This window comes from Clarias gariepinus, chromosome 28 (genome assembly GCF_024256425.1).
Source record: "Clarias gariepinus isolate MV-2021 ecotype Netherlands chromosome 28, CGAR_prim_01v2, whole genome shotgun sequence".
NCBI lineage: Eukaryota > Metazoa > Chordata > Actinopteri > Siluriformes > Clariidae > Clarias > Clarias gariepinus.
Genome location: NC_071127.1, coordinates 16,342,344 through 16,359,867, shown reverse-complemented (window position 1 = coordinate 16,359,867; position 17,524 = coordinate 16,342,344). Strand labels below are relative to the sequence as shown.

The following is a 17,524-nucleotide window of genomic DNA, read 5'->3' as shown; positions in this document are numbered from 1 at the left end:
GGGCCTTGTGATTGTGTAAAAAATAGAAATGTAAACAAAATTTTGTCTTTTATCTGTGAAAAACAAAAATTATTTTAAGAATTTAAAATTTACAGAATTATTACAGAAAAGTAATAAAGTAGTAAATAATATTTAAATTTGATCTACAAAAAAATTGGAAAATCTAAGTAAACAGAATGTGAATGTCAATGTAATCCCAGGATATTATATTATACTTGCTCTTAAAATAAATAAATAAATAAATAAATAAATAAAATCTGAAATTCTGAATCTTAAAAATAAAATTTTTGTTAAAAATCAGTTTCAAACTAAAAATTATTAAGAATATTGAAAATTAAGTTTAAAAAAACAACAATTCAAGTTTACACAAGTGTACCAGACTCCACATAATTGATAAGTTTTTGACTTTGAATTGAAATAAAATCAAGAAAAAATAAGAAATTCCTATGCACCCCACCCCATTTGTGATTAATAGTGGAACACATGCTCTACCCAAAATCTATTATATAGTACATGTGTTTAAAAAGAAATGACATTATTATGCCTGTCTGTTGCTGCATTGATTTGCTTACAGGTACAGCACAAACTCTGAGAGACAATATAACACTGCCTCCCTCCATCCCATGACTAAAAACCAGAATAGAAAACACAACTGCCATAGCAACAAACTTGAAGGCACCAGCTGTCTGTTCAAGAGGCATGAAACAAATGCATGCTATCAAAACCATGACTGTCTAGTCACCACACACACACACACAACAAACTGCTGAAGGGCAATTAGGCCAGGATATCAGCCAGTAGGCCCCCAAGTGGCGCAGCAGTAATGAGATCACAACTATCATCCTAAAATCGCAAGTTAAAATCCGGGGTGATGATGTACCCTCCCACTGTCAAGCAGCCTAATAAGAGCTGATTGGCTGATCTCTCCCAGGTGGGAGGGATGCATGGTATTCTGACATTCACATGAGATCACCAAGTTGAAAGATCGAATAGCGTTGTCATCAGAGTGTGTTAAACGTTTTTCACCCTAGGACATAAGGTGCAGCCAAAATGCAGATAATCCATTCGAGCCACCCAAAAATGTTACCAGTGTGACTAATTTCCAACACTACAGTATAATCATGTTTTAGCATATAAAAACAATTAAAACATTTAGAAAAGACATGGAAATTCATTAAAATATGAACCTAAATTTATGATTCCTCCTTTAAAAAACGAAACTGAAAGTGGCTCCCTTTCCTTCTTGCTACCGTCCATGCTGACATTCTTGGGACCTATGATGCTACAGTATGTCTAAGTCGTGCACAAAATGCAAAAAAAACAAACACAAAACAATACGTAAACTCACTTTTCTTGGCTTTCCACTGACACAAACAGGTTTTGAACGGCTCCTGGACGTACGTGCAACTTATTATAAACTAAATTATTCCAAGAAAGCAATTGAAACAATGTAGAAGAAAAAAAAAGCAGAACTAATCCTAAGATTTTGTGCTAGTGGTTACTTTTTTAATGGTTATCCGTTGTTAGCTTGCAGCAGTAAAATCTTGCATTATGTATGTGGTTTAAAGCAATCTAATATTACCGTTTTGCTGCTTTGCTAGATAGTTGGCTAAGTAATTGTTAATTGCAACACAGACTGGAGCTCGTAATTACTTTAAGTTTTATCCAGTTCCATTATTATCTAAAGGCTCTTAGGAATTTTGTTAAAGAAAAAGCATGGTGACTATGTGCAGAGATATTCACTGACTCACCCACTCATCGTTTATACCGTTTAATCCTGGATACAGGGTCCCAGGGGGCCAGGAGCCTATCCCAAGAAACTTAGGACATGAGACAGGGTACACCCTAAACAGTGTGCCAATCCATCAAAGGGCACACACACCACAGGCAATTTGGGAACACCAATTAACCTAAACCGCATGTCTTTAGACTGTGGGAGGAAACCAGAGAACCCAGAGGAAACCCACCAAGATCAGGAAGTATTTGTAAATTTTTTGTAAAAAAAACGGTTTTCTAAATCTCTTTCTGCAGCTATACACATGGGCACTTAATGGGCACTTAGTGGATAACACAACTACATTTACAACTAATTTAATGGCCAGGGTGATTCTTAAAACTCAGGAAATAGTTTTATATACTATGTTGTTTCATTAGATGTAGCTTTATACAACCTGTTGGCGCGGTAAAGATCTTGTTCCAACCGGCTCTAGCGACCATAGTTGTTAAAAAGGATAATGTCCTAGGTGATGGTGAAGGCCAAGGCCCATTTGCTTGGTATTTAACTGTAACTGTAAAATATTTAATATTTTAAATTCTAACTGTGTGTGACTTTTACACAACAAATAATTCGAATGCAAATTTGTTTAAACTTTCAGGGACTCCCAATACATTAAAATGGTTCTACTTCGTGACATTGTGTCATAGGAGTCTTTGTACAAATCTGAAATTATTTTCCTCATTCTTAAAATGAACTAAATGTTAATTGAACTAAAAATTCAATTAACAGTGATGGTCTAATCAGCAATGCGAAAACAAAACCTTGGGCTGCTGCAGGAACTATTTTATTACTGAGCTATAATTCGTGGAGCCCTGGTGAGTTTAATAGAAATGCTGCAATGAGAAATTAACCAATGCCTATATCAGTAACAATTGGTTTTGAGTTCCCTGGGAGACATGTGGTACAACAACTTTTCAAGAAGAGTAACAGCAACAGTAAATATGCGGGAGAGTAAAACCAGTTGAATGGATGGTAGGCATTTACATTTAGCCATTTGGCAGACGCTCTTATCCAGAGCGACTTACAAAAAGTGCTTTAATTTATGTGTCTGTGATTACTCATCACAGACACATATGTCCCCATTTTTTTTGTATACACTCGATTTACAAGGGTAGAGAAAGAATAGAAAGGATATAAAAAAAAAGGAATGGTCTTAATTTTACCATTAAACAGGACATGTCAAGGGACGGTCAAGCATCTGGTTTTAGCTTAACAGGCTCAAGATGCTCAGTAATATTTCGGAATGTACTGTAACTGTTGGTCTCACAGGCTCTGGGAACTGAGACAATCTGCTCTGTTGTCAAGGACACTCCTTGGATACTCCACAGCAACACACCTCTGTATTATGTCATGACACAAACCGCTCGGCAACAAATTACAGATATGCATGTGTGTGTATGTATGGAAGCGTGTGTATATTGTATATGGTATATGAATGGATTTAGCGTGGCATGGTTGTTGGTGCCAGACAGGCTAGTCTGAGTGTTTTTCAAAACTGCTGATCTACTGGGATTTTTACACACGACCATCAGATCAGATGTACAGAGAATGGTCTGAAAAAGAGAAAATATCCAATGGGGGCAATTCTCTGGGTGAAAATGCTTTGTTGATGCCAGAGGAGAATAATCAGACTGATTCAAGCTAAAAGAAGGGCAACAGTAAGAAGTATGCTAAAGAGCATCTCTAAATACTCATGACTGACCTTAAAGCAGATTATAACAGCAGAAGACCACACCAGGTGTCAGCTAAGGACAGGAAAATGAGGCTAGAATTTGCATGGACTCACCAAAATTGCACAACAGAAGACTGGAAAAACGGCACGATGAGTCTTGATTTCTGCTTGATTTCTAAACAACATCTAAAGAACTGCAGACCTCATTTGCCTCAATTGGGGTCCATATTCATGATTTAAAAATAAGGAGGAGTCTGGGCAAAAAATTATGTTCATGAAAGAGTTCCAAGGTAAAAGCCACTCCTGGCCAAAAAGAACACAAAGGCCATCAGGTTCAGACCTTAAGCTCAAGCGCACTTGGATTATGCAGCAGGACGATGATCTGAAACACACCTGCAAATCCATGTCTGAATGGCTCAAAAAAGAACAGAATTAATGTTTTGGAGACTCAATGGCAGGTATCGCAAACACTTGATTGCAGTTGTTGCCGCCAACGGTTGGACAACCAGTTATTAGGTTTAGAGAGCATTTACTTTTTTAAATAGGGCCAGGCAGATTTGGACAGCTTTTTTTCTTAATAACTTTACTTCACTTCTTTTACTTATATTTTACATTTAAAAACAACTCAAGGTTGACCAAAGTGTTGTACACATCAGAAATAAAAATCTGATTAAAATAATAATATGCAAGAATGAAATACAATATATAAAATTAATATATCTAAATTCCATATTCAGAAAAAGTGTTTAGAGTTTTGTTTTAAAAATGGAAAGAGATGACACCATTCGAATCGAATTGAAACCAGCAAACTATTCCATAGTTTGGTGCCAGCTATAGCTAAAGCACGTTCTCCGCGAAGTTTTAGCCATGATCTTTGAACAGACAATAATCAAAATATAATTTAATTTATGATTACCCATCAGTAGTCTAGCTGCCGAATTCTGAACCATTTGAAGGCGGCCAATTAAAGACTGGTTTGCACCATAATAGATTGAATTGCAGTAGTCAAGATGTGAAGTTTTAAATGCATGAATAACAGTTTCAAAGTTTTTTAAAGAAAGAAAAGAATTAGCCTGATGTCGAAGGTAAAAAAAAAACACAGCCTAACAATGGAATTAACCTGTTTGTCAAACTTAAGACTAGAATCAAAGAACAATCCTAGATTTTTTGCACACGGGGAGATGTAAGAACTGAGATCGCCGAGGTTAAGATCACCTACGTTATATAGAAATCACTAGGGTCAAACAGCACTACTTTGGTTTTATTCTGATTTTGGGCCAGAAACTTAAGTGTAAGCCACAATTTTCGCTTCCTGTAGACACTTTAACAGGACCTCAATGGAGCTTGAGTCATTTTGTTTGATGGGAAGATAAAGTCTAGTCTAGCATATAAATAAAAGAAAACTCCATACTTACATACATACAAAAAAAATGTAGCCAAGTGGTAGCAGATATAAAGAAAATAGTGTTGGAGAGAGAACAGAGCCCTGCGGAACACCACAGGTGTATTTTTTTTTTAAATACAGAAAACTTCCTATTTGTTATAAATGATTGAAACCAATCTAAAACAGTACCCTGAAAGACAAAAAGAGTTCTTAGAGAAGTATTGCATGATCAACCATATCAAAAGCTGAGCTGAGATCTAGAAGGATCAAAGCAACAGCACTCCCACTATCAGTGGGCAACATTATATCATTAGTTACCTTCAGTAGGGCAGATTCTGTACTATGTAATTTCCTGAAGCCAGATTGAAAATTGTCATATAGAGAGTTAGAGTCCAAATAAGAATGTAGTTGACTTAATACAACTTTTTTGAGGATCTTTGAAACAAAAGACTTTTTATACTCAAAGATTTGATAGTGGTCTCAGATATATTAAAATTTGGTTTCTTCAGCAGAGGAGTGACAAAGGCATGTTATAGGCGTGCCAGTGCGCAGGCATACATTAATAAAAGATAGAAGATTAGGCCCAATAGTATCAACAATTTGCTTTAAAAAAAAAAATGTAGGGAATGCTATCGTATGGACAAAAAGTAGGTTTCAAACTGTCAACTGTATCTTTACAGTTCTCCAGGAAAATGAATTCAAACATGCTCCAAGTAGCCTCTAGATGTTTCCTAGACAGCGTGAAAAGGCATTAATGACTGTGGCCCAGACCTTTTTATCTTCTCAACAAAAAAAAATTCAACGAAGACAATCAGACATGACAGGAAAAAAACATCAACAACAGGATTTAAGATAGTGTCAATGGTAGAGAATAAAACCTTTGACTGCTGCTGTTTTTTTTAGATAATTTCTGCAGAAATTTAGATTTGGCAGACTTAACAGCTCTCTGAAACACAGACAGGGAATCCCTTAAAATGGTATAAGATATCTGCAACTTATTCTTTTTCCATTTACGTTCTGCTCATCTGCAGTTGCGTCTAAGTAAGCAAATAGCGTCATTAAACCAAGGGGTAGGTTTGTGTTTAGATGAACGCTTTAACTTCAAAGACGTGATGTTATTGATAATGCTCAAGCAAGAATTATTGAAGTTCTCAAAAAACACAGTGGCATCAGAACTTTCCAAGATCTGGTTTGCAAGTGACAGGTCAGAGACTGATTTATAAGCCCTATCAAAATCTTCACGGGCTGTTGGAGAGAACTGACGAACCAAACGAGCCACAGATTTGTGGTCAGAAAAAACAACATTTACAATGTTTATGTCCGTGATAGAGAATTAATATTAATTAATTATATTAATTAATTAATTATATAATTTAAAATAATAAATTAAAAAAAAAATTTAAACTGCATTTTGTATTTACTCTTTTAAATACAAAATACGGTTATTTTTGTGTGATGTTAAAATTTGTTTGATCTGAATCATTATAGTGTGACTAGAATCAGGAAGCCGGCAAATACGTTTTCACGACACTGTACCTAATAAAGGCCCAAAGTAAGTAACATGTCAGAGTGAAAAAGCCATAAGGTCAAGAGAATTATCTGTAGACACAACACAGATCTGGGAAATTATCAAACCTTTATAGTAGAGTGGTGGGACAGTGGTGGAGTCATTCCTCAATAAAAGGCACATGACAGCCTGCTAGAAGTGTGCCAAAAAACACCTTAAGGACTCTCAGGCCATGAAAACAATGTCCTCTAGTCTGATGAAAAAAGGGGTTAAACTATTTGAAATCAGGAAATCAGGCACTGCACACGAACTTATTAAACCATTCCGACAGTCATTCTGTGAGGATGTTTTTCTGTGACTTTGTGTGGAGATTAGTCAGTATAGAGCGAACAATGGATGCAGACATTTAAAGAGCTATTCTGAGTGCAAACCTTGCTTCCAAAAGAAAGGTGTGCCATGCTTGTAGCATTATTCACAAGAAGACGTGGGGCTGCCATTGCATCCAAAAGTGCTTTAACCAGGTACTAAGTGATGGGAATTAATACCTATTTTAATTTATATATTTTAAATTTTTTATCAATTTAAAAAACATCTAATCTATACTGCTTCATCCTGTATACAGGGTTATCCCTGGATACTTAGGGCATGAGTCGGGGTACACCCTGGACAGGGTGCCGACCCATCGCAGAGCACACACTCAAGGTGATTTGGGAATGCCAGTTAGTCTAATCTGCTTGTCTTTGGACTGTGCGAAGAAACTGGAGTACCAGGAGGAAACCTACCAAGCACGGAGAGAACATGCAAACTCCATGCACACAGACAGCATGGTTGGAATTGAACCCAGACCCTGGAGGTGCAAGGTGACAGTGCTAACCACTAAGCCACAGTGCCACCCAGAACCATGCTGTTAAAGAAAATAAATCAATGCTTGCATGTAGCACAGCAAGATATTACTTACTTACTTACTCACTCACTCACCGTCTATAACGCTGTATTCAGGGTTGCAGGGTTCCTAGAGTCTATCCCAGGAGACTTAGGGCACGAGGCAGGGTAACCCTGGACAATCCTTTGCAGGGCACACACAAACACTACAGGCAATTTTGGGAACGCAATTAGCCTAACCTGGATGTCTTTGGGAGGAAACCGTTGTACCTGAAGAAAAGCAGAATTTCGCACCTCAAGTTGCCCGCAAGTTTCACTGTTTTGGTATAAGGGAATTTTAACGTGCTGTATTCGTTTTAAGATAAAACTTCATTTTTATCCGATCTATTTTCTTTTATTTCTTATCTGTGATTCACTCTCCAGTTATGGAACAGGGAGTGTATTTGGCTGATGATGAAAGAACTACAACTTAGAGTAAACAAGGTACTAACAATAGTATAAAATCTTGCACCAGTTTGAAATGCAGACTTTCAGCTTTAATATGAAGGGAATTATTTCCAAACCGGGTAACTGATGTAGAAATTGCGGCACAGTAGAATTCTTTTTTATAATAAAGTCCTCCACAACACATCAACAGCATGTAGGTGAATGTCAACGTCAACATTCAAGCCCTAGTGGAAGTATTTATAGAGGGCTTATGATGAGATGTAAATCAATGTTAAGTCGTAAAAACAGGAAGATTTCCAGATTGGTATTTTTTAAGAACTTTGAAAAAAAGCATGCAGAGTTCGAGTATAACATCCTATTGACAAATGAGCCTGACATCGATTTGTACTAAAATGATGAAAGAGCATGGAAATGGAAGTGAACTGTTCATGATCTTACGCCATATGCGTGTACACTGGTGGCTAAAAGTATTAAGACAAAAAAGTCTGCGAACAACACAAGTGATTTCAGTAATCATGAGGGTAAGTCAGAAATTATCTGCACTCCAAGTATATTTAAACTTCTGTCTTATCATTGCTTTCTGTTCAAGTCTACAGTCTCCCCAGTCACTGCTGTGCAGGAGCGAACGTGTTACATCAATTCATTTGTAAATGCAGTGTGAGCAAAATGGATGCCCCACCGATATTTGGACCGATACTTCAAGGAAGGTAAGGGGTTTCTTAAAGGGAAGCATTTCTGATGATGAAACATGGATTTGTCACTATGAGCCTGAGAGTAAACAGCAGAGTATAGAACGGAAACATCCTCAATCGCCGACCGAGAAAAAAGGTTCAACAATCAACAATGCTCGTTACAGTGAAATGCTTATTAAAGAGCTGAAGCCTAAACTTTGGATTAAACAGAAGACTTCTATCCAAGGTCTTGCATGACAATGCATAACTATACACATCTTTTAACATTTCTGCAAAAACTTAGTTTTGAGGTGTTAAAGTACTGTATCCTCCCTATAGTCCTGATCTCGCTCCATTGAACTTCTTCCCCCGAAAGCAACATTACGAGAAGAAAAATTTAATTCAGATGAAGAAGTGAAGACAAGGGTGTATTCCTGGGTCACAGCTTAGCCTAAAACATTTTTTTATAAATTTTAATTTTTTAATGCTTTAATATGAAAGCTTGTTGACAGATAAACAAAGTGTATTGAAAAGCAAGGAGATCATGTTAAAAATTATGCACTTGTCTTTTTGGAAAAGTTATTTAAAAAATTACATTTTACAGCCAGAGTGTGGATAATTTTTGAACTCACCTGAATATATCTATGAAAAACTGAAAAACAAGAGAAGAACAATGATATTCAGCTTCTGAAGCCATGGCCTGGGTCATCTCCAGACCTACACCCAAAAGAAAACTGTTGGACAATGGTGAAATGGTGACAATGGTTTCTTTCAGTGGTCAAGAAACCATCCTCTGTCCATGATCTTCTGGAAGCAGTCAAGCAGACATGAATTGAGCGAGTGACACAAGAGTACTGGAGACATCTTTTTGATGTTTCTTCAGTGGGTTTTGAAGAATATGAAATATTGATTGTTGTAGAGAAATTTCATCGCAAAAAAAAAAAATGACACTTTTATACAGCATACATTTATACTGTATTTAAAATGTATGAGTGCAAATGGAACCAGTTGCCTTGTATTGTATTTACTGAGCATGCGGCTACAGAAAAAAAGCATCAGGATAAATTCTTTAAGCATACATAGCTGTATTATCTGCTCAGATTAGGCCAAATGCTTTAAACAATAAGTATTTTTACCCTTACAGTGCTTAACAATATAGTTGTACTTCAAAAGCAACAGCCAGAGCAAAGTAATGGAGTGTTCTGCGGGGAGTTCAAAGAGTCAAGAGTTAATTTGTGAAATTTCTTGGCTTCTTAATGTGCTTTTAAACATCAGTTTTTTAGTGCAGATGAAGCGAGGATACAGAGTCAGTAGCCCTATTAGTGTTACTACAACTACTGCACAAATGCATATTATGGCAAGAAACACCCTGTTACTGTAAGTAAAGAGAAATTACAGTACATCATTATTTTAAGAAATGAATGTAAGTCAATCCAAAAAATCCCAAGAACTTTCAATGTATCCTCAAGTGCAGTCGCCAAAACCATCAAACGTTATGATGAAAATGAGTCTGTCCCAGGAAAGGAAAACCAGGAGCTACCTTTGCTGCAAAGGAGAATTTTATTAGAATGACCAGCCTCAGAAACTGATCATTTATAGCACTTCAGATTAGAGCTCACATAAATGCTTTTTGTAGTTCAAGCAGAAGACATATTGCAACATCCAGTGTTCAGAGGAGACTGGGTGAGTCAGGTCTTCATGGTCTGAAACCATTACTTTTAAAAAAAAAAAAAAAAAAAAAAAACAAGCAGAAGAGACTTTCTTGGGCTAAGAAACATAAGGAATGGACATGAGATCAGTGGAAAACGCTCTTTTGGTCTGATGAGTTCAAACGTGAGATTTTTGGTCCTAACCACCATGTGGTTGTTAAACATAGAAAAGGGGGGAGCAGATAGTTCCTGAATGTGTGTTTCACCCCTGTGAAGCATGGAGGAGGAGGAGGGTTGATGATGCGGAGTTCTTTGCTATTGACAATGTTGGTGACTTAGTCAAAAGTGAGCATGCCTACCATTGCATTTAGCAACAACATGCCATCCAACCTGGTTGGCATTTAGTGCGATCATCATTTATTTTCCACAAGGACAAAGACCCCAAGCACACCTCTAGGTTGCATAAGAGCTACAGTAGTTGTCCAAAAAGAAGAAGGATGGAGTGCTGCGTCAGATGACCTGTCCGCTGCAGACCCCCGATCTAAATCCAGTTGAGATGTTTTGGGATGAGTTGCATTGGAGAGTGAAGGAAAAGCAGTCAACAAGAACTCAGAACCTCTGGGAACTTGGTCAAGATTGCTGGAAAACCATTTATGTTGTAAATATTTGTAAATATACAATGATGAAAATAATAAAAATAAGAAAAAACCTTGAATAAGAAGGCGTGTTTAAACTTTTCACTGGTACTGCATACTCTGATCATACTCAAATAAACAACTATTGAGATACTTCCACAAATATAAAGTGTACTGGTGGTCTCACCATTGACCGCAAAAGAGTTTGTAGAGATAGTTGAGATAGTAGTTTGATTTCACTTTTGGTGCAGGTTAAACTTAACCTACAGTACTGCATAGTATCTGCATAATGCAAAAGTTCCATTAAAATTCTGTCCACTCAGTTGACAAAATCTGGCACATAACTGTTCATTACTTTATTTCTTCTCAACATTATATTTTCATTTATGGTGCAGGTTTAACTTCAGGCAGATATCTACAGTACAGTAAGTACTGCAAAAAGATTAATTAAAGTCCGTCTAGACAGTTTTGTATAATGCTGTGATAAAATCTGGTTAAACAGAAATACATTCAGACAGATAAACAGACAGGCAGGAAATTTTCTGAGACTGTTTTCGGGTCTGACCATTGTACAGACAAAATTTTTTATTCATATAGATATCAGATTTTTGTCCAGCTCTAACATGTTAGCATAGTCACAGCATTGCACATGAGGAGTGAAGGACCGATCAATAAATAATGCTCATCCACACACACATATTAAACAAACATAGCCTGGCTGTCCTACCTCCAGGGATGTATGTTCAGCCCGTTCTCAGTCTGGACCCTGAGGTAGCCCTAGGAAAGGAAGAAAAAAACAGATTCTGACAAACAAACGGTGCAATTTGTACAAAAGTGGAAGAGTGAAATGTGAGGACAGGCTGTCCTTTAAAACCACACCAAATATACAAAATATAAATGACTGTGTTATTTTTTTTTTTAATTGAATAGAATAACAAGTAACCAGCAATAAATACCGAACATGATAAAGCAATGGATGCCGCAATCATTCAATACTGATGGCTGAGACTAAATGGAAAAAAACCAAAACATAAAATGCCATTGTAAAAGCCCACTACAGAAGGAACAGAAATCCGATCTGATCCGGTCATTTATTTAATGTCATTTCTCCCAATGATTTTGCAAATCCTAACACCCACCCGTCTGAAACCCATTCAGTTGAGTCCTACGATGTCTCTCTCTCTCTCTCTCTCTGTCCCTCTACTTTATCCTCACCTTCTCCCTTTCACACTTCCTGGGACATTTTTCCACATGCCTGTTTCATCTGTCCATTCAGAAGTTCTTCCTTATTCATTCGCTTCTTTGGCTTTAAAGATTTCCACATGTCCCCGTTTCTGACGGCAGGGGGGAAAAAATCCCAAACGAGGTAAAAGAAAAAAAAAAAGGCTTGAGCAGGTCATCAGTGAAGAGAGAAGAGAGAAGTCAGTCAGAGATCTCAGTCGAAGATGAAGGACTAAAAGCAGTGCTGCCAGGCAGGACTAGAAGCAGCCAAAAAAAAAAAAAAAAAAAAGAATAAATAATTCTGTGGATGACTCTGGGTCTGAGAAGAAGAGAGGGAGCATGAGACAGTTGTGTGTAAGAAGGGAGACAATAAGGGTGTATGCATGTATGTAATCGAGTGCAAGTGCGTAAAGAGGTGGGAGGGGAGAGCACGAGGAAGTGACTGATGGAGAAATCGTGGGGTTTTCACGATGGAGGGGAGGAAAGAGAAATGGGAGTGGGGTAGAAAGGAGAGTTCAGGACACAAGGGTAGAATAGATGTCATTGCCACACACACCCACACCCACTTCGTCAGACACTTCCGGCAGACCGAGAAAGAAAGGAAAGGCGTGGATTCACCCACTTTGGCTTGCTTTGTATCCCCTAGCTTGTGCACCACACGTCTGCCCGCCCCGTTCCATTTGTTTTCCAGTCTCATTCTCAGACAGTGGTAGTCTGGACGAGAGAAACAAGCAAGGAAGGAGGGAATGATAAAGCAAAATCTGTAAAAAAAAAAAAAAAAAAAAAAAAGGGGGGGGCGGTTTAAGAGCTCCTGGAGAAGCCGAATCTGTGCGTAAAATAAAGAGAAGTTATTGTTTCTTCCTTTTAAACTGAACCATATTTATATTAATGCAATACAAATATTTCATAAAAATCTACACTGCAAGGGATTTCACTAATATGCTCTACGGCTTGATGCTGTGGGTCTTCCTGACAATCCTGTGGCTGTAATTACAGTACCTGCTGTGTCAGCAGTTCTGAGACGGAAACAAAGGTGAAATGTGTACGCACGAGCAGGCTCAGCTTACATCAAACTTTACCATGCCTTGGCTTTCGGCACAAAAGAATTCAATTCAATTCAGTTTTATTTGTATAGCACTCCTAACAACGAGAATTGACGCAAAGCAGCTTTACAGAATCCAAAAACTAAGTGTGAGGAACTATGTATAACTCATCATGATTTTACTGTCCCTGATAAGCAAGCAGAAGAAAAAAAACAATAGGAAGGAACCTTGATAAGAATCAGATGCAAGAGGGAACCCATCCTCTTTTGGGTGATATCAGATAGCAGGGATTGATCTGCGGTCATACTGTGTGTTAGGCGGCTGGAAGTTCAATATAACAAAAGAGGTGTTGAAGTTGATAAGGGGTTAATTTTCGTTACTGAAGGCTCAAGTACAAAACTATTGTAGGAATTTTAGTCCTGAACTATTGAGCGAAGAACAGCTGTCTGCATCAGTCGAGGCCAGGACCATCTTCATGGTAAATTGGAACCGTCTCTGATCACCACATGCATCTCAAGCAGTGCCTCAATGCAACGAGACCTCCAACCAGAGGTGGGGCACCAGAATAAGCAGAGGGGGTCTGGATCATTGGTGCTCTGTAAAGCAAGACCAGGCACTTAGGTTACAATTAATAGTTTATTAAAATATAAGAAATGCGACTCATTTCCTGAAAAAAAATGTTAATGGACAAAGAAAGTGGTATCCCCCCATGTAAACTCGGGGAGCGGGGTCAGCATATGCAACACATGCTGTGCCAAGTCTGCAGAGTCAAAAGCTACAGACCTTTAAACTACATATGATCTTCAGAGCAGTTGCATCCAAGTCTTACTTCACCAAGTGTAAGGCAAATGATCGATGCAGTGGTGTAAAGCACATCACACCTGGACTCAAGAGCAGTGGAGATGTGGGGTTGTTATTACGAGTTGCGCTCATCCAGTTAGTTCCAGTGAAAGGAACTCCTAATGCTTTAGCATCTCAAGACATTTTGGACGATTTCATGCTCCCAGCTTTGTGGGAACAGTTTAGTGATGGCCCTTTCCTGTTCCAACATGACTGCGCACCAGTGCACAAAGCAAGGTCCACAAAGACATGGATGATTGAATTTGGTGTTGAAGAACTTGACTGGCCTGAACTTAAATCCTGACCTCAACCTGATAGAACACCTTTGGGATGGATTAGAGCGGAGACTGCGAGCCAGGCCTTCTCGTCCAGTATCAGTGTCTGACTACAGAAATGCGCCTCTGGAGGAATGGCTAAAAATAAACAAACACCTTCACAGAAGAGCTGAAGCTGTTATAGCTGCAGACAGTGGACCAACATCATAATCAACCCTATAGATTAAGATGGGTCTTAATCTTAAGATTTGAAACTGAATGTCATATGCATGTGAAGGTAGACAAGCGAAGTACTGAGTACTGGATCACCACTAGTTTGTGTTAAGCTTCGTGCTCTTTTCACTTCTTACACATGACTTCATCCCCACCCACTCTAGTAACACTACTGTTAAATTTGCAGACGACACCACGGTTATAAGAATCATTTCTGGAGGGGACGAGTTAGACTACCAAAATGAGTTGGCGATGCGGTTGCAATGGTACACAGACAACGTAACTGCTTTTCAGGGAATTTATGCTAAGTGAAAAGTGTGTAAATGTAATTTGTGTATCTTGTGTAATATGAGTAAAGCACCTAATTTTGTTGGACATCCCACATGTTCCAATGATACAGATATTCTATTCTTATATTTTCTTAAAAACAAGTTTTACAAATCTTAAACATTCTTGTAATACGTTCATTAAAAATAAAATAAATAACTGAATGAATAAAAGTAAAAGATTTCTGTTTAAACAGATTCTTTATTAAATTTAAACATTATAAATAAAAAAAAGTGCATTAAAAAAGGAAAAAAGAAAAAACATTTGAAGGTTCTGTACAACTATTTACAAAGGATTGTGCCAAATAACATGGAAGCAGTTTCTCGAGCTAAATTCTCGAGTCAATCCTTCTTCACAAAACATTTTGTACACAAACAAGTAAGGACCTGAAGCCTGTTGAAAGCAATATATATAATTACAATAATTAATAATAATAACCTGCAGTCACATTGCATACATTTACTGCTAGTGTAGAACAGGTTAGCAAAGTCTTATGGCTACTGTTCGTGATGTTCCACTAGCCGTCACTGGTCATTAGCCACTGAGGTAGAAAACTTTCAAAGACTCCGGTATTACTTACAGGTGAGAGAATTTTCAAAAACAAAAAAAAAAACACCATGATTCTATCTTCAGATGAGGTGTTTAACTTCTCAAACTTTAACAGGTGTATGCTTTCACTTGTCTTATACATCTGCTGTGATTGTGCTGGTTACAGCTGGAAGATTTCACAGGGTTAGCTATTAATGGGTCAACGTCCGGGTAGGCAGGGGGTTGGGGGGTTTAAAAATAAAAACTAGCTATTTACTTTAAAATCTTAAAATTACTTTTCCACCAAACACCTTCCGTTTACATACACCCCGTTTTCTTACACTTCAAAATATGAGGGGTAAAAAAATAAACTGTACAAGTATGTAAGAGTTGGAAGCTGCAGTTAAATCTCAGTAAGAGTTGAGCTGGCTAGATCTCAGCTCAACAAGACAATCAAAATTTGTGTCAGTTTGTGAAAAATAGATTTTGTATATGTGGTGAAAATTGGCTTCATTAAAAACGCTTACTTAACCATGTATGGTGTGTCTAGTAGAAACAGTAACGTGATAATGATTCAGCTTCTCTCTGAATAAAAAATACAGGAGCTACAACAATAAGGTGCAAACGGCGGATTCGAAATCAGTAGCAAGGACGCATTTAAAAAAAAAAAAAAAAAATACAATACTGTTCGTTTCAATCGAGAGCCCTGGAGTATTGAGGTGCAAGCGCTATAGCTTTAGCATTAACTGGACTTCAACAAGAAAAGGAAGTTGTTTAAAAAGGGAAAAAAGGGGCTTTCTAGCAAAAATTTACCACGGACGTAACGGGGGGAACTTTTACGGACGTGAGAAATTAAACTGAGACTCATGCACCTTCATATCATAGCCAAGCACACTAAATGCACACAGGCTAGCGCTTCCTAGTCACATGACTGACGAGGGGAGGAAGAAGGCTAGCTTTTCTCATACTACGTCATATCACACTTTCAGGAAAGCACAACTTCAATATTAACGAGTTCACATACACACAAGGTTGGACAGTGTTGTTCTGATTGACATAATGAAGGTTTAACTCCCAAACTGCATGGCCAACAATTTCACCTTCTTGTGTGAAGGCTAGTTACAAATGTGTGCTCTCCTGTTGAGTGACTCAAGAAAACTGGAATAAATTTTGAAAAGACATCAATGATCTAAAACATGTCCCCCCCCTATATTCAGGCCTTTCTTCGGACCCTCCTCTCAGTTGAGAAAGCGTCTACATCGCCTCGCGCCGCAGTTACAGTGCAGCTTGTTGCTGGCGTCTTCGATGGGGAATTTGTAGTCATACGTAAGCTCTTCCCCGCGGTAGATCTTCCTCAGCGCGAAGATAACGATGTGCTTTTGTCCTTCCACGTTGATGACCCTCGAGTAACAGTTTGGCTCACACGAGTGGTTGATAAAACGTGCCGCGTTGCCGTGCACGGTAGCATCCACTACGTCGAAGTCGTCGATGCGAAACATGTAGCAGCCGATACCCTGGAGAGAGCGGCGGGAGATAGAAATCGATTCATAAGCAAATGCCACTCAAGTGCGAGACAGATTTCTTTATCTCTTCTTATTCGATTTAACGACATACCTTACTGCTGTAATAGTCCTCCCGCTTATCAGTCAGGACTGCACGAATGACATTACCAGCGTACTCGATCACCATCTCTCCAGCTTCTATGTTGCGTTTGCAGAAAAGTCCACGTCCGTGAATCGCAGATCTACCCCCCAGGAAAAAATTCAATATTATTAATAAAATAAGCTACAAGCATTTATATGCTCTTCATGTTCTCCCGTTAATATCACTGTGCAACTAAGTGTGTGTTCACGCTTGTAGTTTTTTTGTTTTTTTTTTGGTTTCGGTTTGCTTAGCGTTCAGTCTGGGATTTTCTTTACCAGTTGAGAACTTATCTTAGAGTTTATAAACTCTATTATACTCTACCACTTGAAAGGTTGGGATAATTTTTTACCTCCATGGTTGTTGCTGATTTTTTTTTTTTTCATTCTACATTGCTGTAAAACAATGCTGAAGGCTTCCAAATTATGCAATAATCTCCTTTGAACAGTTGATATTGAGATGTATCTGGTACTTACGCTCTGTAAATCCTTCATAACAACTTTAATCTGAGGTACAGTTTGTTAACTGGTAATTTTTGAGGTAACTGGTAACTCTAAATGAATTTCTCCTTATCAGCAGAAGTAAGTTTTGGCCTTGCTTTCCTAAGATGGTCTTCGTGGGTTTTGCAAATGACATGGACAATACTGTTGTTTCAAGAACTGTTTCAGAAATGCTAACCTTCATGTTTTAAAATAACAACTTACTATTGCTGTCATTATTATTACATAATTACCCAATTTTATGTGTTATTTTATAGTTTTTGAAATCCCCAGTATTGTTGTAGAATGTAGAAAATAAATCCACCAACTTGT

At 37.9% G+C, this 17,524-nt stretch overlaps 1 protein-coding gene across 1 annotated transcript in view; it reads right to left on the bottom strand.

Moving 5' to 3' along the window:
* Positions 1-14,734: 14,734 nt before the first annotated feature.
* kmt2ba (lysine (K)-specific methyltransferase 2Ba) overlaps positions 14,735-17,524 on the bottom strand; it is a 50,224-nt gene continuing 47,434 nt past the window's right edge. Inside the window, exons 36-37 of the mRNA XM_053489949.1 lie at positions 16,686-16,815; positions 14,735-16,585 (exon numbers count right to left, since the gene is read on the bottom strand). Of these exons, the coding sequence (XP_053345924.1) occupies positions 16,310-16,585; positions 16,686-16,815 (406 nt within the window). The 3' untranslated portion in view covers positions 14,735-16,309. The remainder of the gene's footprint in view (positions 16,586-16,685; positions 16,816-17,524) is intronic.